This window comes from Oreochromis niloticus, linkage group LG7, assembly GCF_001858045.2.
Source record: "Oreochromis niloticus isolate F11D_XX linkage group LG7, O_niloticus_UMD_NMBU, whole genome shotgun sequence".
NCBI classification, from domain to species: Eukaryota; Metazoa; Chordata; class Actinopteri; order Cichliformes; family Cichlidae; genus Oreochromis; species Oreochromis niloticus.
Genome location: NC_031972.2, coordinates 39,159,969 through 39,179,491, shown reverse-complemented (window position 1 = coordinate 39,179,491; position 19,523 = coordinate 39,159,969). Strand labels below are relative to the sequence as shown.

The window sequence follows — 19,523 nt, the reverse complement described above, 5'->3', positions numbered from 1 at the left end:
AGGTGGCCTGTGAGATACTAAGGCACTTGTAGTTAATTCAGTTCAATTCATTTTTGTTTAGTGCCAAATCAGAATGATTTTGAATTGGATTGGAGTCTGTTAGACAGATATGATTCAAACCACTCCAGTGTAGTAATTTCAGTATCTATGGCATGATCCCATCTCTGTAATAACATATTGTGGTCAGTAGTATTGAATGCTGCACTAAAGTCTAGGAGAAAAAGCATAAAGATCAGTCCACTGTCAGAGGCCATAAAAGGGTAATTTATAATGATGAGCTCTGAAACCTGACTCAATCTCTTCAGATAAACCATTTTCATCTGCAGATGATCAGATAGCTGTTTTACAACTACTCTTTCAAGAATTTTTAAAGTATAATGAAGGTTGGAGGCTGACCTACAATTAAGACAGATGGGTCAAGTGATGGCTTTTTACATACTGGTTTAATTACTACCACCTTAAACACCTGTGGGACATAATTGATTGATAAAGACTAATCTTATTTCAGATCAAAGTAATAACTAAAATAAGCAGTCTTTTAAAGGGGACATAAAACACTACACATATAGAGGCTAATTTACACCATTGAGCCCTGCTCTCAAAAACTAAGATAGATGTAACACTGTCTGTGAAGCTAGATTTAAGAAATAAGTGCTTAAAGTTAAATTAGCAGTCACATTAATGGGGTCAAATAGACATGCTGATGGTCAGGAGAAAGTAATTTTTTACTCTTTGTATTATATTATTTACTATATATTTTATATATTATTTATTCAGAAAATAAAAGACTAAATGAAGAGCTTCTTAATTAGTGAGACGCCATTTCCTTTCCAGCTTACAGGTTATCTGTTTTATCTGCATGTTTGTGAATTAAATAATGGAGTCAAGCATTACTGATTTAAGGCTTATTAACGAGATATTCCACCTCTGTCGGCATAAAATTCAGGTAGCTGCTCTGTGTTGTGTTGGCACATGGCAATGAAAAAGATAACGGTGGAGGAATGATATCCTTAAACTTAGATACAGCACTGTCAGAAAGGCCACTACTGTAATGAAATATATTCCCCACTGCTGTATAAATATTGTTAAATATTCGGCTTCTGTGCCATATGTCAGAACAAGATCCAGAGTGTGATTAACACCATGCTGGACGGGTGGGCAACAGAGACAACTATGTTTTTGAATGCTATAACTTGAGCTACTAAAAATCTCATACAAGTTCAAATTTTAGTGACCTTGACCTCAAGGTCAGAGGTCAAGTTTTCTGAAAATCTTGTGAATGGGATAACTGAAGAACAAAGCAACGTAGTAGTTTCAAATGTATACTATTGGTGCTTCTACAAAAAATCTGGGCAGTCCGGCAGGTTTATGCCACTGCAGGGGTTCCCCTCCTCTCAGGAGTGTGGGCCCACTCAACTCATGGGGTGGCCACCTCTTGGGCCTTGTTGTGGGGCTCCTCCCTCTCTACCATTTGTGTGACGGCATCATGGTCCTTGGCGACCACCTTTAATAGGTTTTACCGCTTGAATGTGGTAGCCAGCCCGTCTTTTCGGGAGGAAGTGGTGGCTGCCCCTCTGCGGTAGCCTTTGTCTGCTCGTTTGGTCTAGCATCTTGCAGGCCGATGATGAGCGGCTGTTTAGGTGTGGACCTTGTGTCTTGTGAGAGTCACTCAGGCCAGTCTTCGTCTGGCAGACTGATGCCTCCTCCCTCCAGCTCGGCCTTTGCATCTGGCGGGGCCTTGACCAGGGTGGTGTGTACATACGTACATTTGTACATTGTTCGTTTTGTACACTTTCATGCTGGGGTTTCGATTGCACTGTTTCCTTGCAGGGTGTCTTAAAGAGTTACCCCATAATAATGGAATATGTAATGGAGTGGAGAGATGGTTTCGATATGATAGAGAACATACGGTTACACTCTAACCTTGGTTCTCTGAGTAATGTATACTTTATTAATCCTGCAGGAAATGGCTTAGTCCTCTGCATTTAACCCATTCAGTCAGTGAAGCACTCGAAGCTACCAATCCACCATGGGGAGCAGTGTGTAGTGTATACAGACTGTACCTTGCTCAAGGGTACCTCAGGCTACCCTGAGCTACCTCAGGGTAGCCTGAGGTAGCTCAGGGGTACGTCAGGGTAGCTGTGGGGCGTGGCCAGGCTAGCTGAAATGTCTTAAAGAATTATCCACACGCCACGACCAAGGGGGTCATACCATGTACATATGGAATATGTAATGGAAGGAGGATAGTCTCCACTCAGAGAACCAAGGTTACAATGCAACTGTATGTTATCTCTGGCAGTGTTTCAGAGTTCCTTCAGTATCTCCTCTGGAAGACAATCAAGAATGATTTGGGGTCGCTTGTATCCCTAACTTCAGGTTTTTCAGAATAGAGTTGCCAAAACCTAGAATGTTTTCCAATTAGTCAAACTGCAGGAATGTCTAATAGACATAAATACCTGATTTCCTGCTTCTAAATGCAGATAAAACAGAGACTATTGTACTCAGCCCTAAAGATCTTTGAAAAATGTGTTGATATAAAATGCTGCAGTGAAAATAGTGATAGGGACTAGAAAGATATTTCTCCCGTAACAACAGCTTTCAACAGCAGGTTTCCATGGAATACATAAAGTCCTAGCCCCACAATAAGCTCTCCCACTTTTGCAAACTAAGGGGATGATTATGACATGATTAAAAAAGCCAGTGCTGAAAGCGTTCTCCAATTTCCACTGGACCATCTTCCAGTTCAGTACAACTGCATTTTATTTACATAGCGCCAAGTCACAACAACAGTCACCTCAAGACGCTTCCCTGTTCATAAACAAAGCCAGTACTGATAGCATTTGATAGCAAGTACTGTTTAATTGCAGATTCATAGACTTTTGATTACCAACCAGAAACTGATTGGATTGTTGTCTGCTGAGTCCGAGCCGCAGCATCAAATCCTCCCGCTGTCAGCAAGGCTTTAGTGTCAGACTAAGAGCATTTTGCTGATAGTAAGTCAGCGCTGGGCACACAAAAAATAGAGACTTTAAAAAATAAACGGTATTGGCTTTAAAGTGTGTGTTATGTCAGCTGCTTCAGGACAATTTTAGATGCTTAAGGAAGCAGATGACTATAAATAAACCTGCAGAGAGGAATGAAGTAAGAGGTTTAAAACCTGCCATGTTGTTCCACTTGCTCCGGGCCATGATTTAGTGTGTGACTGTCTGCTTATGGGCTCATGATAAAGACATAAACAACTATATCCCGTCTATGTCAGCTGCCCAGAAATCCTGCTGAATGGTAGTGAAAATGAGGATGAAAGCTGTTGGCTTTTACTGTAGACAGAAGAGAAAATATAACAGGATGCAATTTGCATCTTTTCATTCATATCTTTTTCTTCTGCGAGTGTTTGAACCCCTCTAATGCTCATTGTCTTGATTCATGCTCAATCATCCAGGTAAGTAAACCCCAGAAGGTTGATTCTGTTCATCTGGACGTAGCCCACTCAGTGAGCTAGTTTCAGTCATTGTGCAAATGTACTGTTTATAAGATTGGGGAAACCTGCAGTCAGCTGAGACTGAAGAAGTCACTTGGATGAATGACAAAACATTTGTCTCATTGAAAATGCTACGTCCAGATGAACAAAATCAACCTTTTGGGTCTAATACTCATTGCCATCTGACTCTTCTTCTCTCACTTTGTTGTATATACCATTCATCCATCCATCCATCCATCGCAGGGCTAGAGCGTATGTATATATCAGGCAAGAATTAACAAAAAAAAAAAAAAAAAGTCAGTTACAGCAGTTGGTCTCCCTGTTGCTAAATGCTTGCACAGTGTTTACAGACAAAGTGATGCATCACAGTGCTCCTAACTTTTTTGCAGTAGGTTAACACTGATAGTATCAAATTGAACTACTTCAGTTACATATAGGGTTTATAGCTGCAGATCACTGAATTTTTTAAATTAATTTATGATAAAATCTTGTTTTAGTACCACATCAAGCTTCCAACTTCCAAATTCTTTTGTATAAAGAATCCCTTGCATTTTATTTTTTATATACATAGTACTGTTTGGACAGTCTGATTGTAGTAAGGGAAGCATGAGGAAATTATTTTGTCAACCCAAGTTGCCAAAGTTGGATTTATTAATCAAGCAAGGGAGGTAGAGGTTTGTTAACAGGTACCCACCACTAATTTTTGTCGAGAGCCAAATGGCCAAATTATAGTTGGCCTCTCATTTACACCCACCTACCCCTTAAAACCTAGCTGCTTTCAAGTTTTCATTAACTAATAAATGCGCTGTTGAGTCTGTTGTGTCACTTGTAATGAAAATAAGGCTGCAAGAACTATCTGGAAGAAAATGAAGAGTAAAAAAATGAGGCTGAGCTGAAAGGAAACCGCTTCATTTCCATAATCCCACAGACTAGATCAGAGTTGGGCATCATTATCATCCCTTAATCTCCTCAATTTTCCTCTAATCCTCTCAAGAAACAGCAGCTCCATCACCCGTAGTTAAGCCAAATAACTTTTATCATTCTCTGTGCAGAAAGTGATCTTTTAATTGCTGTCCATGACTGACCTGTTGCAATCCGACAGCCACATTTGAGGCTTTGATGGTGAAATTGTCATCTTCTAAAACTTGGAAGGAAGCATTAGATCTAGAAACTAAAAAGAAAGTACATGGGTTTATATATCAAAATATAATTTTAATAAAATCAAAGCGCCCTATTCCAGGAGGCATGTTCAACAAACGGAGTTAAAAAATTAATCCTGAGTTGGTTAACTCTGAGATTGGCATTTTCAGTTTCAGAAGAGCTGATCAGAGTAAATTCAATCAACTCGTCACTAACAATTCACCATTTGATTTGATTTGATTTGATTTGGTAATTTATTTCAAACATGTAAACAATATACAGGTACATTTAGAAAAGAAAATGAGAGAGAAAAAAAATACTATACAAACAAATCAATACATTTAAATATAGCTGCCGTTCTGATTAATTTACGTGTTGAAAGGGAGTGGGAAGAAGTAAACACTTAATTAATCCCACCCCTTTGCCATAAATTATCAGTTAATATTTAGTCAGCTTCCTTACTGATATAATTCGTAATAAAATATAGTGAACAGATTTCTGATATACTATATACTATAATATCACATGGCAATGAGTAATCCAGTGGACCGAGTATTATATGTAATATAATATATGTCATTGCCTACCATGATATTTAAACAGGAGGGCAGGAAGGACTCATTTTGATTAGCTTCCATTAGATCAGTTTTCAAGCCTTCAAGTTTCAAATCTTTTCAGTCTCATCTTCACTTAAATGTCAAGTCAAATGGCTTCATTGTCATCCCAACCATGTGCAGTGGTACAGTACACAGTGAAACGAGACAACGTTCCTCCCATGGTGCTACATATGACATATAACAGACAATCAACACGGGACTACATAGAGTGCAATGTGCAAAAATTGCAAAAAACCCAAAACAAAGACAGTCCAACACCAGACAGAACAGAATGATACAGACACAACACATTGTTTCCAAATCCAACTGCAACTGTCATTTTTCCATCCGTGTGACCAAAAACAACACAACAAACGATTGATCATTGATGAGTTTGTTCTGTGTGTAAAGCTTTATAAAGATCATTTTTATTTGAACAATGATTGCTACAGTAATCTACAGCAAATGTTTGCTATGCAAGCAAACTGTCCACAGAGTCACAGCATTATAAAGATGGAGACTATAGATTTGTTTTCTGAGCTGATTTTAAATCTGTGGTGTACTCGCTGTCTCTGTCTCCTTATGTGGTGCATAGAAAATGGTAAACTAGTTACTAACTGGAATTTCAGTGTTTGCAAAAATGTAAACTTCAGCAATTAATTTTCTCTGCTTGGAGCTTTGACAATGACTTCATGAATGAGAAATGGAGTGGCGTTTCTGTTAGTACTAATTTATGCATAATTTTTAGCATCATAGTGTGGTACTTCAGCATCTACATAGCCCTACTCAGCAACCATAAAGGGAGTAACATATTTTTAAGTGGCAGGTAATTACAAATGCATTGTTTCTAACACCTCAACAAAAATCAGCAAACACACAGACTGTTTGTTTGTTGTACAGTGTGTTGCTAGCTGAAGGCTTAGCTGCTGTATTTCACAGGGAGAGAAAAGAAAGAGAGCTCAGTTCACTCAGAGATGGAGAAAGATAAGAAAGACAAGACAGTAGAGGATGAAGGGAGGTCAGAGTAAAAGGTAAGGGCTGCTCAGTGGGATTTGATAAACTGGGAATTTAAACCTTACATGCAATATGATCTTTTTTTAAAATCAGATATTGGATGTATATATGATATGAAGTTATATTTATCTATATTGTGAAACCTGCTGCAAAACAAACTGAGGCAGACTGTGTTATTTAAAGGTTGCATGACAATACTCTGCAGGTTAGTGCAGGATAAAATGTTTTTTTTGCTGTACTGTGAGATGGATTTACAGTAAAGAACAGTGAGTTGGACTGGTGCACAGTGGCTGTGGTGTTTATGGTGATAGCTAGGTTACATAAAATCTAGCAGAGATTAGTATGATTTTTAATTGATGCTTATTCATTCACTGAATTCCACCATTAAATTCATACTGTCTAATATAAACCATCTAAGTTGTCATACAACCAAGTTTAGTATAAACAGTATACTGTCATTATAGAGGATGGAAAACATCCAAGAAATCTCATGAAACATGTGCATGAGCAGTAAACCTCTTTCAAAAAAAAATAAATCCCCTTCTTTTTCTCTTTTCATGTATTACATAACTGAATAAAGCTGGGTAAATTCATTAAATTTAGACTGAAATAAAGCTTATTCCCAGACACTAATTAAAGTTAATTAGATTAATATAGCAGAAGATTCAGTTAGCTTTGCACAAAAACATCCTTAAAAGAGCTACTTTTTTCCTTTCAAACAGCCACTGTAGAAAACACAGTTTTCTACTTCAGTAAAGACATTGGTAAAAGTTACCACCTCTGAAGAGTAAATATTTGTATTTCCTTACTTCCCACCTCTGCAGAGTCTGTTATGTCATAGTAACTAATTTAGTTTTCCTTATTCAGCATGAAAAAACTTTGTTAGCCAAACCGGCTTCCGGCTTTATTATTTATTTTACAAAAACTAAACAAAAAAGCAGAAGCACTGTGTAAAAGGCTAAGTACACCCCATGATTCAATAACTTGTCCGACCACCTTTAGCAACAATAACCTGAAGTATTAAATGTAATTTTCTGTATGACTTCATCAGTCTCGCACATCATTGTGGAGTAATTTATGGCCCACTCTTCTCTAAAATGTTGCTTCAGTTCATTTAGGCTCGCAGGTATTTGTTTATGTACAGTTCTTTTAAGGTCCCGCCACATCATTCCAGTCAGATTGAGGTCTGGACTGTGACTGAGCCGTTGCAACACATTGTTACTTTTCTTTTCTTGGCTTAGGCACCTTGCAATCATGGAGTCGACTATGAACTCTTCTGTATACCATAGCATTTTACAGTGAAATGCTAGGCCACTTGTCCGACAGCAAAAGCTTGGCCGACGTTGGGTCATGCAATAGGACAGTGATCCCAGTCACACACTTACAGATCTACAACAGACGTGCTGCAAAACAAGTTCAATTCAACATCCTTCCACCACTGTGAGTATGAGGTAAGAGCTGTTTTAACTGATTTGCAATCCTAAGCCATGTTGCTATGTGTTTCTTTGAGAGAGAAGAGGCTTTCTCCTGGCAACACCAACCAGCAATAGTCTCTTTCAACTGGTTGGGGATGAGGGAGACAGACGACAATTAAACCTCAGGTGAGATTAGACAAAGGTTGATAACATTCAATAATTGAAACATCAATTGCAGTTTATACTTGCCATTGTCATGTTTGCACACCAAAAGTGATATTATATCTACTAGCCAGCAGTGTTTTCTGGTGTTGTTTTGGCTTTTGGCACACATTCCAGATACCATTTTTCTAAGATTTTTATGGCTGAGTACAATAACCTTAGCTTTATCTCAGTTTAGTTGGAAAATTAGAGGTTATGCAGGTCTTTATGTTGTTATGACATCTCTGCAGTTTATGGAAGGATGCTATACCTTCTGATGATACTGCCTAAGGGAAGCATGTATGTTGTAAACAGATTTGGTCCTAGCACAGAACCCTGTGGAACTCCATAATTAACCTCAGTGTAGGAAGAGTACACAAAGGGATCGGAGAACCAACCTGTTCTACCACCTGGACTACAGCCTGGAGTCAAGTACTTCTGATTTGAGGCTTTCTTTTTCAATGGAGCAACAGTATCCAGAGTTGTATCTAGTGATATAATATATGTAATACTATTGACATAATAATTGATCTCTGTGGGAGTAGAGTTCAGGTAGCTGCTCTGCACTCCATTGGCACATGGCATTGAAGAAAATAGCAGTGAAGGAAACGAAAAAAGAGGGAAGCGGAGATGAAATGTTTAGTGCATCACGTTAACTCCCCCCAGCAGCCTCAGCCGACAGCAGCATAACTAAAGGATGGTACAGGTTCACCTTTGAGAAACTCTAGGAACCACAAATAAGCCCGCAGTCTGGGAGAGAAGTGCTCTTTTAGATTAATGATAATAGGATAGTAATTTGCATATGATCTTTTTTTTCCTATCAGTTAGTAAAAACTGCTGTGTTTTGGATCCAGTGAAGACTTCTTAGGGAACTTTTGGAATCAGTTAATAAGGAATTATGGTAGTTCAGCCTAGAAGTAGCAAAAGCATGAACTACTTTTTGGTATCACTCTGAAACAGGATATTTCTAATCTTGATTTGTTGCAGAAGAAATGTGATGAAAGAAGGCATTACTAGACATTTGTTCAACTGAGTCTAGGTCAAAAATGACTCCAAGATTCCTCACAGTATTACTGGAGCCTAAGGTAATGCCTTCCAGACGAAGCATCTAGTTAAACACAATTGTCTTGTACTTTTAGGGCTAAGTACAATAACCTCAGTTTTGCCCCAATTTTAAAGGAAAAAATCACACTGTATTCAAAACTTTCCGTCTTTAAGACATACCTGCAGTGTATTAGGGTATTATCTACATAGCAATGGAAATGTCGTCAGTGTTTTCTAATAACAATAATGCCTAAGGGAAGCATTGCATGTAATGTGAAAAGTGCTCTGTGGTGTTCCACTTCCTGGTTGAACTCCATGACTAACTTTGTATCAAACGACCTTTTTTTTTTTTTTTTGCAAGAATCTATCAGATAAATTCAGTTCTGAGGTCTAGCAGGATACGCACAGAGAAGACTTTATTGTCAGAGGCTGTAGATCATTAGATCATTAGTAACAATCAGTGGTGCTATTCCTGTCCTATGACGTAATCTAAATAGTGAAATTCTTCAAATAAATCTTTCCTCTATAAATGATCACACAGCTGATTTACAACTCAAAGTTAGTTTAGAGATTGGTCTATAGTTAGCTAAGGAAGCTAAATTAAGTAAAAACTTTTTAAGTAATGCTTCAATTACAGAATTACAGCCACTTTGTGGTATGTAACCTGTTACTAAACATAGTAAGTCTTGCAGGGATAGTATCCAATAGACATGTTGATGATTTGAAAACTATTGACGTTCCTCAGAGAGATCAATACGTTTAAAGCAATCTAAATATCAGCAGGGTTACTGAAGTTGTACTTCACAGTTTATCCAGAACTGATTACTACAGAGTGATTACTGTGTGTTTGCTTATACTCACTTGATTTGATTTCAGTTTGCAGAAAGCACCTTTGATAGACTGTAATCTTCAAAAATTGACCACAGAGATCTTCCAGCACACAGTGTGGAGGGAAGGGGGATTTAAGTTTATGAATCTCTTAAATTTAGGAGGGAAAATGCTTTCCCAGTCAGCAGAGGCTTAATCCAGCGTTTGAAACCTCCGTTAGGCTGACATGAGCTTCAGTGGGACTCAAATGCAGATATAAAGCTGCTGATCCAGGCTCAGCAGAGGAGACAACCCATGAAAAGTGACTTCAGTTAGCAGAAAACAGCATGAAAGTGAAGTGTGATTTAGTCCAACTTGAAAACAAACTCCTTTTAGCCTTGCACAAGGTATTTCTTATATAACGATCTCAGTGTCTGAGAAGATAAACTTCATTTAACAGTCATCAAGAAGCAGAAATGTTGCTTGCAGAGCTGGAATATAAAATAAGTCAGCGTTTTGATGATAGAGCTTCATAAGAGCTGTGATGTTTGATACGAAATCATTATCTTGCCATGCTTTGATGTCAGCTCACATTCAGCAGTGGTGCCATCTCTTTGAAGCATTTCAGTTTTAACTAGAACAAAGCAAGGATCATTACTGCAGTGCTAATTCACTGTACTCCTGATTCTGTGGCTGATGCTAATGAGATTTTTTTTCTTGTTTCTCCAGCGACTATCCATGTGGATGACAGTGTGTTCTCAAACCTGAAAATATGGTGCTCACATTGCGTCACAGGACAGTCTTTGAGTGGTTCATTGTTTGGGCTTTTTAAATTTAATTTTACATTGCTATATTGAAACCTTAAAGAGTCCTTTTCAGACCCATGGTTAATGACTTCAAAACATATAGAACATAAATTCCTGCATTTATGAGGTACCTGTGGCTCAGGAGTACACGGCTTGTCCCCTACACACACACACACACGCCCCTGTGGGCGGTCTTTTATCCCTCAAGCTCGGGTCCTCTACCAAAGGCCTGAGAGCTTGAGGGTCCTGTGCAGTATCTTTGCTATTCCTAGGACTGCGCTCTTTTGGACAGATATCGGATGTTGTTCCTGGGATCTGCCACTCGCCTAGCTTGGGGGTCACTGCACCAAGTGCTCCGATTACCACATCTTCTTGAGCTCTTCTCTAAGCCCTTGGTACTTCTCCAGCTTCTCGTGTTCCTTCTTCCTGATGTTGCTGTTATTCAGTTTTGCTACACATTATTATGACCATCTTCTTCTGCTTGTGCACCACTACTATGCCCGGTTAGCCATCACCAGTTTGTATGCCCTGCCTGCTAGCATCTTGCACCCTGCTGTTATATTCTGGATTGTTTCAGATGCATCTTTACACAGCCAGCACCTGGGGTCTTGCCTGGTGCGGTAGACCCCAGCCTCTATGGATCTTGTGCTCAGAGCTTGTTCCTGTGCTGCCATGATTAGTGCCTCTCTGCTGTCTTTCAGTCCTGTGTGTGTGTGTGTATGTATATATATATGTATACACACTTTTTGTATGAATTGAATTGAATGTTAACCACTGTTAACATTCAATTCAATTTCATTTATATGGTACTAACTCACAACAACAATCGCCTCAAGGCACTTAAAACTGGGCTGAACATCCTATATTGTAGCTGGTGGACGTAACACATAATACATTTGAGTTAAATGATTTATGTTGGGGAAAAAAAGATTTTGTTGATGCTGTCATCCTGACATGTATTTTATTAAAATTCAATTTGCATCCTTTCTATTGCTTGCTAATAACTGGTATATTGATTGGGAGAATTCATTTCTGTTTATAAAGCATGTCTTAACCTATGTAAAATTCCACTGATTTCAAAATGTTCATTTTTATTTAGTCTTTTGACTACTTTATACAGAACACCCCCCCACCCCATTCATGAAACACCTATAAGAGACTACACAAAAACAGCATCCATGGTAGAGTTCCAAGGGAAAACTCACTTTGGCATAACCTTAAACAGGCAGTTCATGTCATTCCAAAATTCCGCACAGTAAATTGTAAATGACTCATTGCCATGTATCCCAAACTTGGTTAGCAGTTCCTGCTGTTAAAGGTGGCACAACCAGCTATTAGTTTATTAGTTGTAGGGACAATTACTTTACTTTAAACATAAATCAAGGTAGGGTTTAGATGACTGCCTGCTGGAAACTGACATCCCTCTTGTCAGCCTACAGCCTCTCTGAGCTTCCTCAACACCTCCTCTGGACTGAGAGAAGAGTCCACTTTGATGACTTTGTCTCTGGACCTGGACCCCTAAAGAAGACAGAAGAAGGGACTTAAACGATATATGATACAACAGGATAAAACTTTGCTCACCCTAAAAAAGAACCTTCTTACTGTGACAGTGCACCACCATGAAGCCACAGAATGAATGACAATGACAATTTGGCCTAAATGTATTGTCACATCCGGACTGTTTTAGAGTAAATGCAGAACTGCCCAGTGTTGTTATGCTGTTCCAACAGAGCTCAGTGAATAAAGACATCTATGCTGCAGCTTAAAGGTTTAGGAGCACAAAAAACAAAGTCAGTGTCACTCCTCTATATGTTCCCTGCTGCATATTTAGATCTAATAATAAGGTATCTATATAAAACATAAACTGTGTAATACATGTACATTTTCAAAGTACACATTTGTACTTTTGGGTACAAAGTTAATTTACACCCCTGGAGCTGACACCATTTAAAATCCTCAGTACACAGGATAAGTCACACTACAGTAATGGCTGTTTAGTGTTACGACCACTATAGAGCTCGTTCTTCAAACCCTACCAAACCATCAACATGCAATCTCTGCAGTGAAGCCACCAACAGACAGTAACAGTGACACAGTGCCATCTACTGCTGCCTGCTTACACATACTCGTATGCAGTATAGAATGTGAATACTGTGGTGTAAAAAGTGTTTTTCCCCTTCCTGATTTCCTTTTTTTTTTGTATGCTTGTCACACTTAAATGTTTCAGATCATCAAACAAATCTAAATATTAGAAAAAGATAACACAAGTAAACACAAAGTGCAGTTTCTAAATGAAGATGTTTATTATTAAGGAAAAAAAAAACAAAACTCCAAACCTACATGGTCGCTTGTGAAAAAGTGATTGCTCCCTAAACCTAATAACTGGTGTAGCAACAACTTTATCAACAACTGCCTTAGCAGCAACAACTGCAATCAAGCGTTTGCGATAACTGGCAATGAGTGTCTTAACAGCGCTGTGGAGGGATTTTGGCCCACTCATCTTTGCAGAATTGTTGTAATTCAATCACATTGGAGGAGTCCTGAGGCAGCAAAACAGCCCCAGACTATCCCACTACCACCACCATATTTTCCTGCTGGTATGATGTTCCTTTTCTGAAATGTTGTGTTAGTTTGATGTCAGATGTCATGGGATGCACACCTTCCAAAAAGTTTAACCCTTGCCTCATCAGTCCACAGAATATTTTCCCAAAAGTCCTCAGGATCATCAAGACGTTTTCTGGCAAAGGTGAGACAAGCCTTTGTGTTCTTTTTGGTCAGTGGTATTTTTTTCCTTGAACTCTCCCATGGATGCCATTTTTGCACAGTCTCTTTCTTACTGTTGAACAATGAACACTGACCTTCACTGAGACATGTGAAGCCTGCAGTTCTTTAATGTTATTCTCAGTTCTTTTGCGACCTCCTGGATGAGTTGTCGATGTGCTCTTGGAGTAATTTTGGTAGGCCGGTCACTCCTAGGAAGCTTCACCACTGTTCCATGTTTTCGCCATTTGTGTATAATGGCTGCCACTGTTGTTCGCTGGAGTCCCAAAGCCTTAGAAATGGATTTGTAACCCTTTCCAGACTGATATATGTCAGTGACTTTGTTTCTCAGGTGTTTCTTTAGATCGTGGCATGATGTGTTGCTTTTGACATCTTTTAGCCTGCTTCACTTTGTCAGACAGGTTCCATTTAGTTGATTTCTTAATTCAACAGGTCTGCCATTAATCCGGCCTGAGTGTGTTTAGTGAAACTGAACTCAGCTTTCAATAAAATGCAGTTAATCACAGCTAAGTCATCATTTAACAAGAGAAGCAATTACTTTTTCACACAGGACCAGGTAGGTTTGGATAACCTTTCTCCATTAATCAATGAAATCACCATTTAAAAACTACATTTTGTGTGTACTTAGGTTATCTTTGTCTAATATTAAAATTTGTCTGATCATCTGAAACATGTAAGTGTGACAAATATGCAAAACACTAAGAAATCAGGAAGAGGACAAACACTTTTTCACACCACTATATGTAGTGAGATATGTACATGAGTAAAGGTATAAGTAAATACTTAGTGAGAAATGTCAATGTATACAGAAAATACTCAAATGTGTACTGAGATTGCACCAAGATTCAACTCAAAAGTTTCAGCAACCTTGTCAAGAGATATGTGACTTTTCTTCAGGTCCAGAACCTCAGCCAGGTAGCGAATAAGCTCAGCATTGGCCTCTCCATCTGTAGGTGGTGCTGAGATGGCAACACTTACTGCCTCTGTAGAAACTTCTGAAAGCACAGCAGAAGAGACAGCAGTGTGATTTGTGTTTCTTTTTGTTCATATCAACAATTCTGTTATACAAACACCTGTGATGCTGCTTTGTTTGGAGCCGGGCTTTGCATGAACTCTTATGGTTACAGCACCACTTTTGTCTTTGGTTACTGGACCACAGGCTTCTGCTACGGCAGCTCCTCCACAACCTGCCAGCTGTTCTTTCACCTGGTTTAACAGCACAAAAGAGCTTAAGTCAAACATTACTGGCTCTTTACATGCTTTTTACATTCATTCTCTAATTTTGAGTCATCTTACAGTAAGAAGATCGGGAAACTGGAAATAACTTACTCCATAATTAACACACTCGACAAAATCTTTAAGTTTCACAGAGCTCTTTTTCCTACAGATCATATGAGCTTTCTAGCATCTAGTATCATCCAGGTACAGAAATCTAAAAAAGCGGATTCTGTTCATCTGGACGTAGTGTTTTCAGTAGGAGAAACGTTTCATAATTCATCCAAGTGACTTCTTCAGTCTCAGCTGACTGCACGTTTCCCCATCAATGTAATCTTGTAACAAATTTCAAGTTTTACACTTTTACTACTGTTTACGTTCACTGCTGCCACATTGGATCAGTAACCCGGGGTTGGTGGAGCTGCTCCTTCTTTCAGAGTTGGAAATTCTAGTTGTTGGTACTGGAAACTCAGAAATTCCATCTTAATCTGGAATGCACTGTAAGTGTGCTATCACCACACAGCTGTGGGGAACTGTTTCTGTGGTGAGTAAAGACAGTAAAATGAGGAGGAGGTGTGAAAACCCCTGCTGTCTGCATCAGGTAGAGAAACAGAAAGGATAGAAGACTAGAAATTCAATCCCAGAGAAAAGCTTACCATGTGAAAACTACAAGTTGTATAAGAAGTATTCTGTGTGAGCAGCAGCAGCAACTTCCCAAGTACAAAATACACATTTTTCACTTCTCCAGTGTGTATTATAAGGACATAGTTCCAGTATACATGTTCAACAGACAGACAACAGACAACATGTTCTTCTTCTTTTCACCCTAAATTTGGGAGCTGTTCTACCTTTTTGGGTATTTGTCTGTTTCTGAATGAGTAAAAACAAAAAACAAAACCTACTTTTGTGAGAGCAGAATACTACTACTAATACGACTACTACTAATTAATAATAATAATAATGATAATAAGAATAATAATAAGAAGAAAATATTGTGACTTAATGCTGTTGCACTGCCACACTTAATAACAAAGGTCGCAACAAACGAAGAAGCCCTGCACTCAATCTTTAAACTCCTTAAAATTCAAATCAAATTGTTTGAACGTTAAGCATAAACAATGTCCATCAAAAAGATGGCTGAAAGAAGTACTTACTTTACTTTACTTGACTCATATCAATGGGAAAATGAAGTTAAAAAAAAAAAATCTATATAGACAAAAGTGGAATAACCGCTCTTACCTTTTTGGGCATTTGTCTGTTTCTGGAGTAGTGCCTTCTGTGCAGGGCGACACCGGGCAGAGGGGCTCTGTACCGGCAGCTGAGCACCAGCACAAGGTCGGGTAACGTTACAGCCTTTAAAGTGACAGATCTAGCCTGCTGCAGAGACGGTAACAATTTAACACGGTAAAGATAAGCTACGGCAAGACCTGAACAGGAAAACATCTACCGGCTACCTGTTAGCTTGCTAGCTGTTTGATGAATTTCCGGTTTTCAAAATAAATTCTTCCGCTTATCATAATCTTAAATTATGAATTGTTATAAATTCTTATAAATATATAGATTTTTTTATACTTACATTTTCTGCTACTTATCAAAGAAATGCAGAATGGGGCTAGTTGGCACAACATAGTTACAAAAAATGAATTGACAAATGAAAACATTTAATGCATACCAGCGCCAGGGAACACATTTATTTAATAGACTTGCATATTTTAGCAAAAATAAATAAAATTTAAAAAATGTATGGGGTGGTGCGATGCATACGTTCTGTCTTGCTCTTCCTTCCTGCAGCACAATCTGTGCTGGTGTGTAATGGAGGGCCAGGAGTGACAAAATGATTTAATTAAATACACCATTAAATAATTAAATGTTCCATTAATTAATTAACATTTGAATTTGTTAATTAAATAAATATTGATATATATATTATATTGAATTAAATGCCCATTCATTTCATCTAAATGCAAATTCACTTCATTAAATAAAATATATTTATTTATTTCTAATTTTATTTAATTCATGACACATTTAATTAATTATTTTTTTATTTGCTAGATGCTAGGGAATCAAAACCTTTATCCTTAGTGATTTCTGGGGGCTCCCATTAAATGTATTTTCTTTCTTTTCTTCTTCTTCTTCTTCTTCTTTTTTTTTTTTTTACCACACATGGCTGAGTGCTGAACAGGGGTGAGTGCTTGATGAGATTGGGAAGAAACAGGAAGAACCCCCCAGTAGGACCAGAGTCAGGGAGGGGCAGTAGGGGTTGAGGGTGAGGGGAGGAACACTATCTGAACACTGTTACAGAGGCTATAAGAGATAGCTTATCAAGCATTATTGTATCCTAATTGCCCCTTGGGGATAAATAAAGTCTGTCTGATTCTGATCCAGGTTATCAACTCCATTCTTAGTGCCTCACAGTCTGTCTTTTTTGAAGCTTGATGTTTGATATTTGTTTGATATTTGCACTCTGTTGATCAGGCTGCCGCCACAATGGCTCTCATAGGCTCCTGATTCTGATCCATCTGTCTCTGTCCCTTGCTCTGCTATTTTTAACCAGTTTGAACCTGTGAATCCGATGTTCATATAGAATGTAATTCAACATATTGAGCCTTCAGGTTCTCCCCATGATGTTGTTCCTCTTCAACTTTTTAAAGAAGCTTTTTATAGTTTAGTGCAGTTGGTTATTACCATTATCAGTTTGTGTTCTGGTTTGGTCCCTTCAAACTTTAAACATGCAGCAGAGCAAAACCTGGCTCGACCAAACAGTGCAGTAGTTAAATCTAGCTTCTTTCATTTAAGGCGGCTGGCAAAGTTGAATCCTCTTTTATGATGTCTGGGCTGGATTACTGTAATGCACTTTATATTGAAGTTAGCCAGTCTTCCGTCTTACTTTCGTTCAAAGTCTCACTGAGTGTCTTTTGAAAAGAACATGTAAAATTGAGCAGATCTTGCCCCACCTTACCTCTTCAAGCTGCTTTAGCCTGACACTCCTGTCCAAGCTCTTAGGTGACCAGCACATATACAGACGTTTAAGCAGAACCTCAGAGGGTACAGAGCGTTCTCTATTGCTGCCCTATTATGCAAAGGCAATTTATGGAATAAATTGCCTTTGCACAAATATAACTTATGTTGCCCATCTTTAAAAGTCATCTTAAAACACAGTTATACTTTTTGTCTTGACATATTGACTTTATTACTATTGTGTATGATGTTATGACCTTATTTTTTTTATTGTATTATAGTTGATTGTTTTTGTTTTTTGTATCATGAAGATGTTTTTAATTGATGTTTTTGCTTTTTTATTGTTTTCCTTCATTCTCTATGCAGCACTACAACACATTTTGATATGTCAGGAAATAAAATTGGCATTGCAGTCACTAACACTATTCCCTCACAGCAAAGGTCCTTGGTTAGAGGCTGGGGCGTAGCAGTCAGCTTTACATCAGCATCCTTTCTTGCTGATTAATATTTACTTTAGTCTGCTTAAGCTGTAAAAGTGAACAGTCACTGTTTGGTAGACGAGGCCAATCTAATCCAATTAAATTTCCTGTACTGTGCCAGACCAGGAAGATCAATCTTATAAATTCCAGCCTTCTGGATCCAGTCCATGAAGTAATTTGCTGGGTCACTGACTGAGGCTCTTATTAAAATCTGTTTTACTTTAGCTCTTCAGTCCTACTTAATAAGAAAACCTTTAAGCATTTTGTTTTAAATGGAATGACCACAAAGTATTCTAACAAGTTTTGGTGAAAGATCTTGTTACCTTGCCTTTAACTTGTCCAGTTACTTTTGAAGCTAAGAAAGTACTGGACTGTATAAAAAATGGCTGTAATTCCTAATATCATAAAAAATGCAATAGTCCTCCAGTCCACATACTGAAGTATCTTGAGTGAAGATTGTGAACGCTGAGTTGCCCCCAATGCATCCATAAGAGTGCAAATGTGTGTGTAAAACTTAGAAAGCCTGCATCACACTCATCTGATCAAAAATAAGTGATCAGTGCGGACTCAAGATGTGATCGATGTGGCCAGAATTCTGCCTCATTGTCACATATGTTTTGGACATGTCCTAACATTGCCATCTACTGGTCTAAAATATTTAAAACTTTGTCCGATATTTTTAAAAAACAGCTCCCCCCAGACCCAGTAATGGCACTTTTTGGTGTAGCTACAGTTAAATACTTAAATAATAAACAAATTTGTGTTTTGAGTTTTATAACATTGCTTGCAAGACGCCTTATACTTTTAAACTGGAAAAATAAAGCCCCCCCAACTCACTCTGCTTTGTTAAGAGACACAATGTATCATTTACTGTTGGAGAAAATTAAATTTTCATTGAGAGATAATGTTAAACAGTTTTACCTAATTTGGCAACCCTTTATAGACTACTTTAATAAGTAAAACTGGGAGGGATGGCCTCCTCCCATATCGGCTCCAAGATTATATACATTGGTTTGGGCAGGTGTATTGTTCTTTTTGGGTTTTTTTTGTTTGTTTGTTGTTTTTTTTTTTGTTGTTGTTTTTTTCTTCTCTCCCCTCCTTTGTATATACTTATTTAGGTATCTAAATGTGTATGTATAGACATAGATATATGATTGTTTATATAATGGTAATTATATTTTATGTAAAAAGGAGGAGGAGAGGAAGGAGGGGGAAGGAGAAAAGGGAAAGAAAAAAATTTTTTGTCACTGTAAATGAGAAATATACTTTGTTGCCTGATTTGAGATATGAGTTGATCCTTTTTTTATTTCAAAACATTTCATTTGTTCTACAGACAGGCATAATTAAATCCAATATTTAGCTTCGTCATTATTAGGATTTCTATGTGTGATATCTGTTTGTAGATTTATATAATTGTATGGAATTATACATGTATATTATATATTGAGGTAGGATCAAATGAGTTTACCTTTAAGTCTGTTTGTATCAACCCTTTTTTTTGTCTCATTATTGTTTAAAATGTATTTTGTTGTTAATTTAGTCATGTTCAAAATAAATCAATTATTCAGTGACCCCCCCCCCCCAAA

The 19,523-nt window shown here is 37.9% G+C and overlaps 1 protein-coding gene across 1 annotated transcript; it reads right to left on the bottom strand.

The window, feature by feature from the left end:
- Positions 1-11,575: 11,575 nt before the first annotated feature.
- On the bottom strand, positions 11,576-15,997 carry lg7h15orf40 (linkage group 7 C15orf40 homolog). Its single transcript, XM_003449188.5, has 4 exons — positions 15,737-15,997; positions 14,356-14,488; positions 14,150-14,277; positions 11,576-12,019 (listed from the first exon to the last, which is right to left on the bottom strand). Exons 1-4 carry the CDS (start codon positions 15,938-15,940, stop codon positions 11,930-11,932), a joined length of 555 nt encoding a protein of 184 aa, XP_003449236.1. The 5' UTR covers positions 15,941-15,997; the 3' UTR covers positions 11,576-11,929.
- Positions 15,998-19,523: the final 3,526 nt, after the last annotated feature.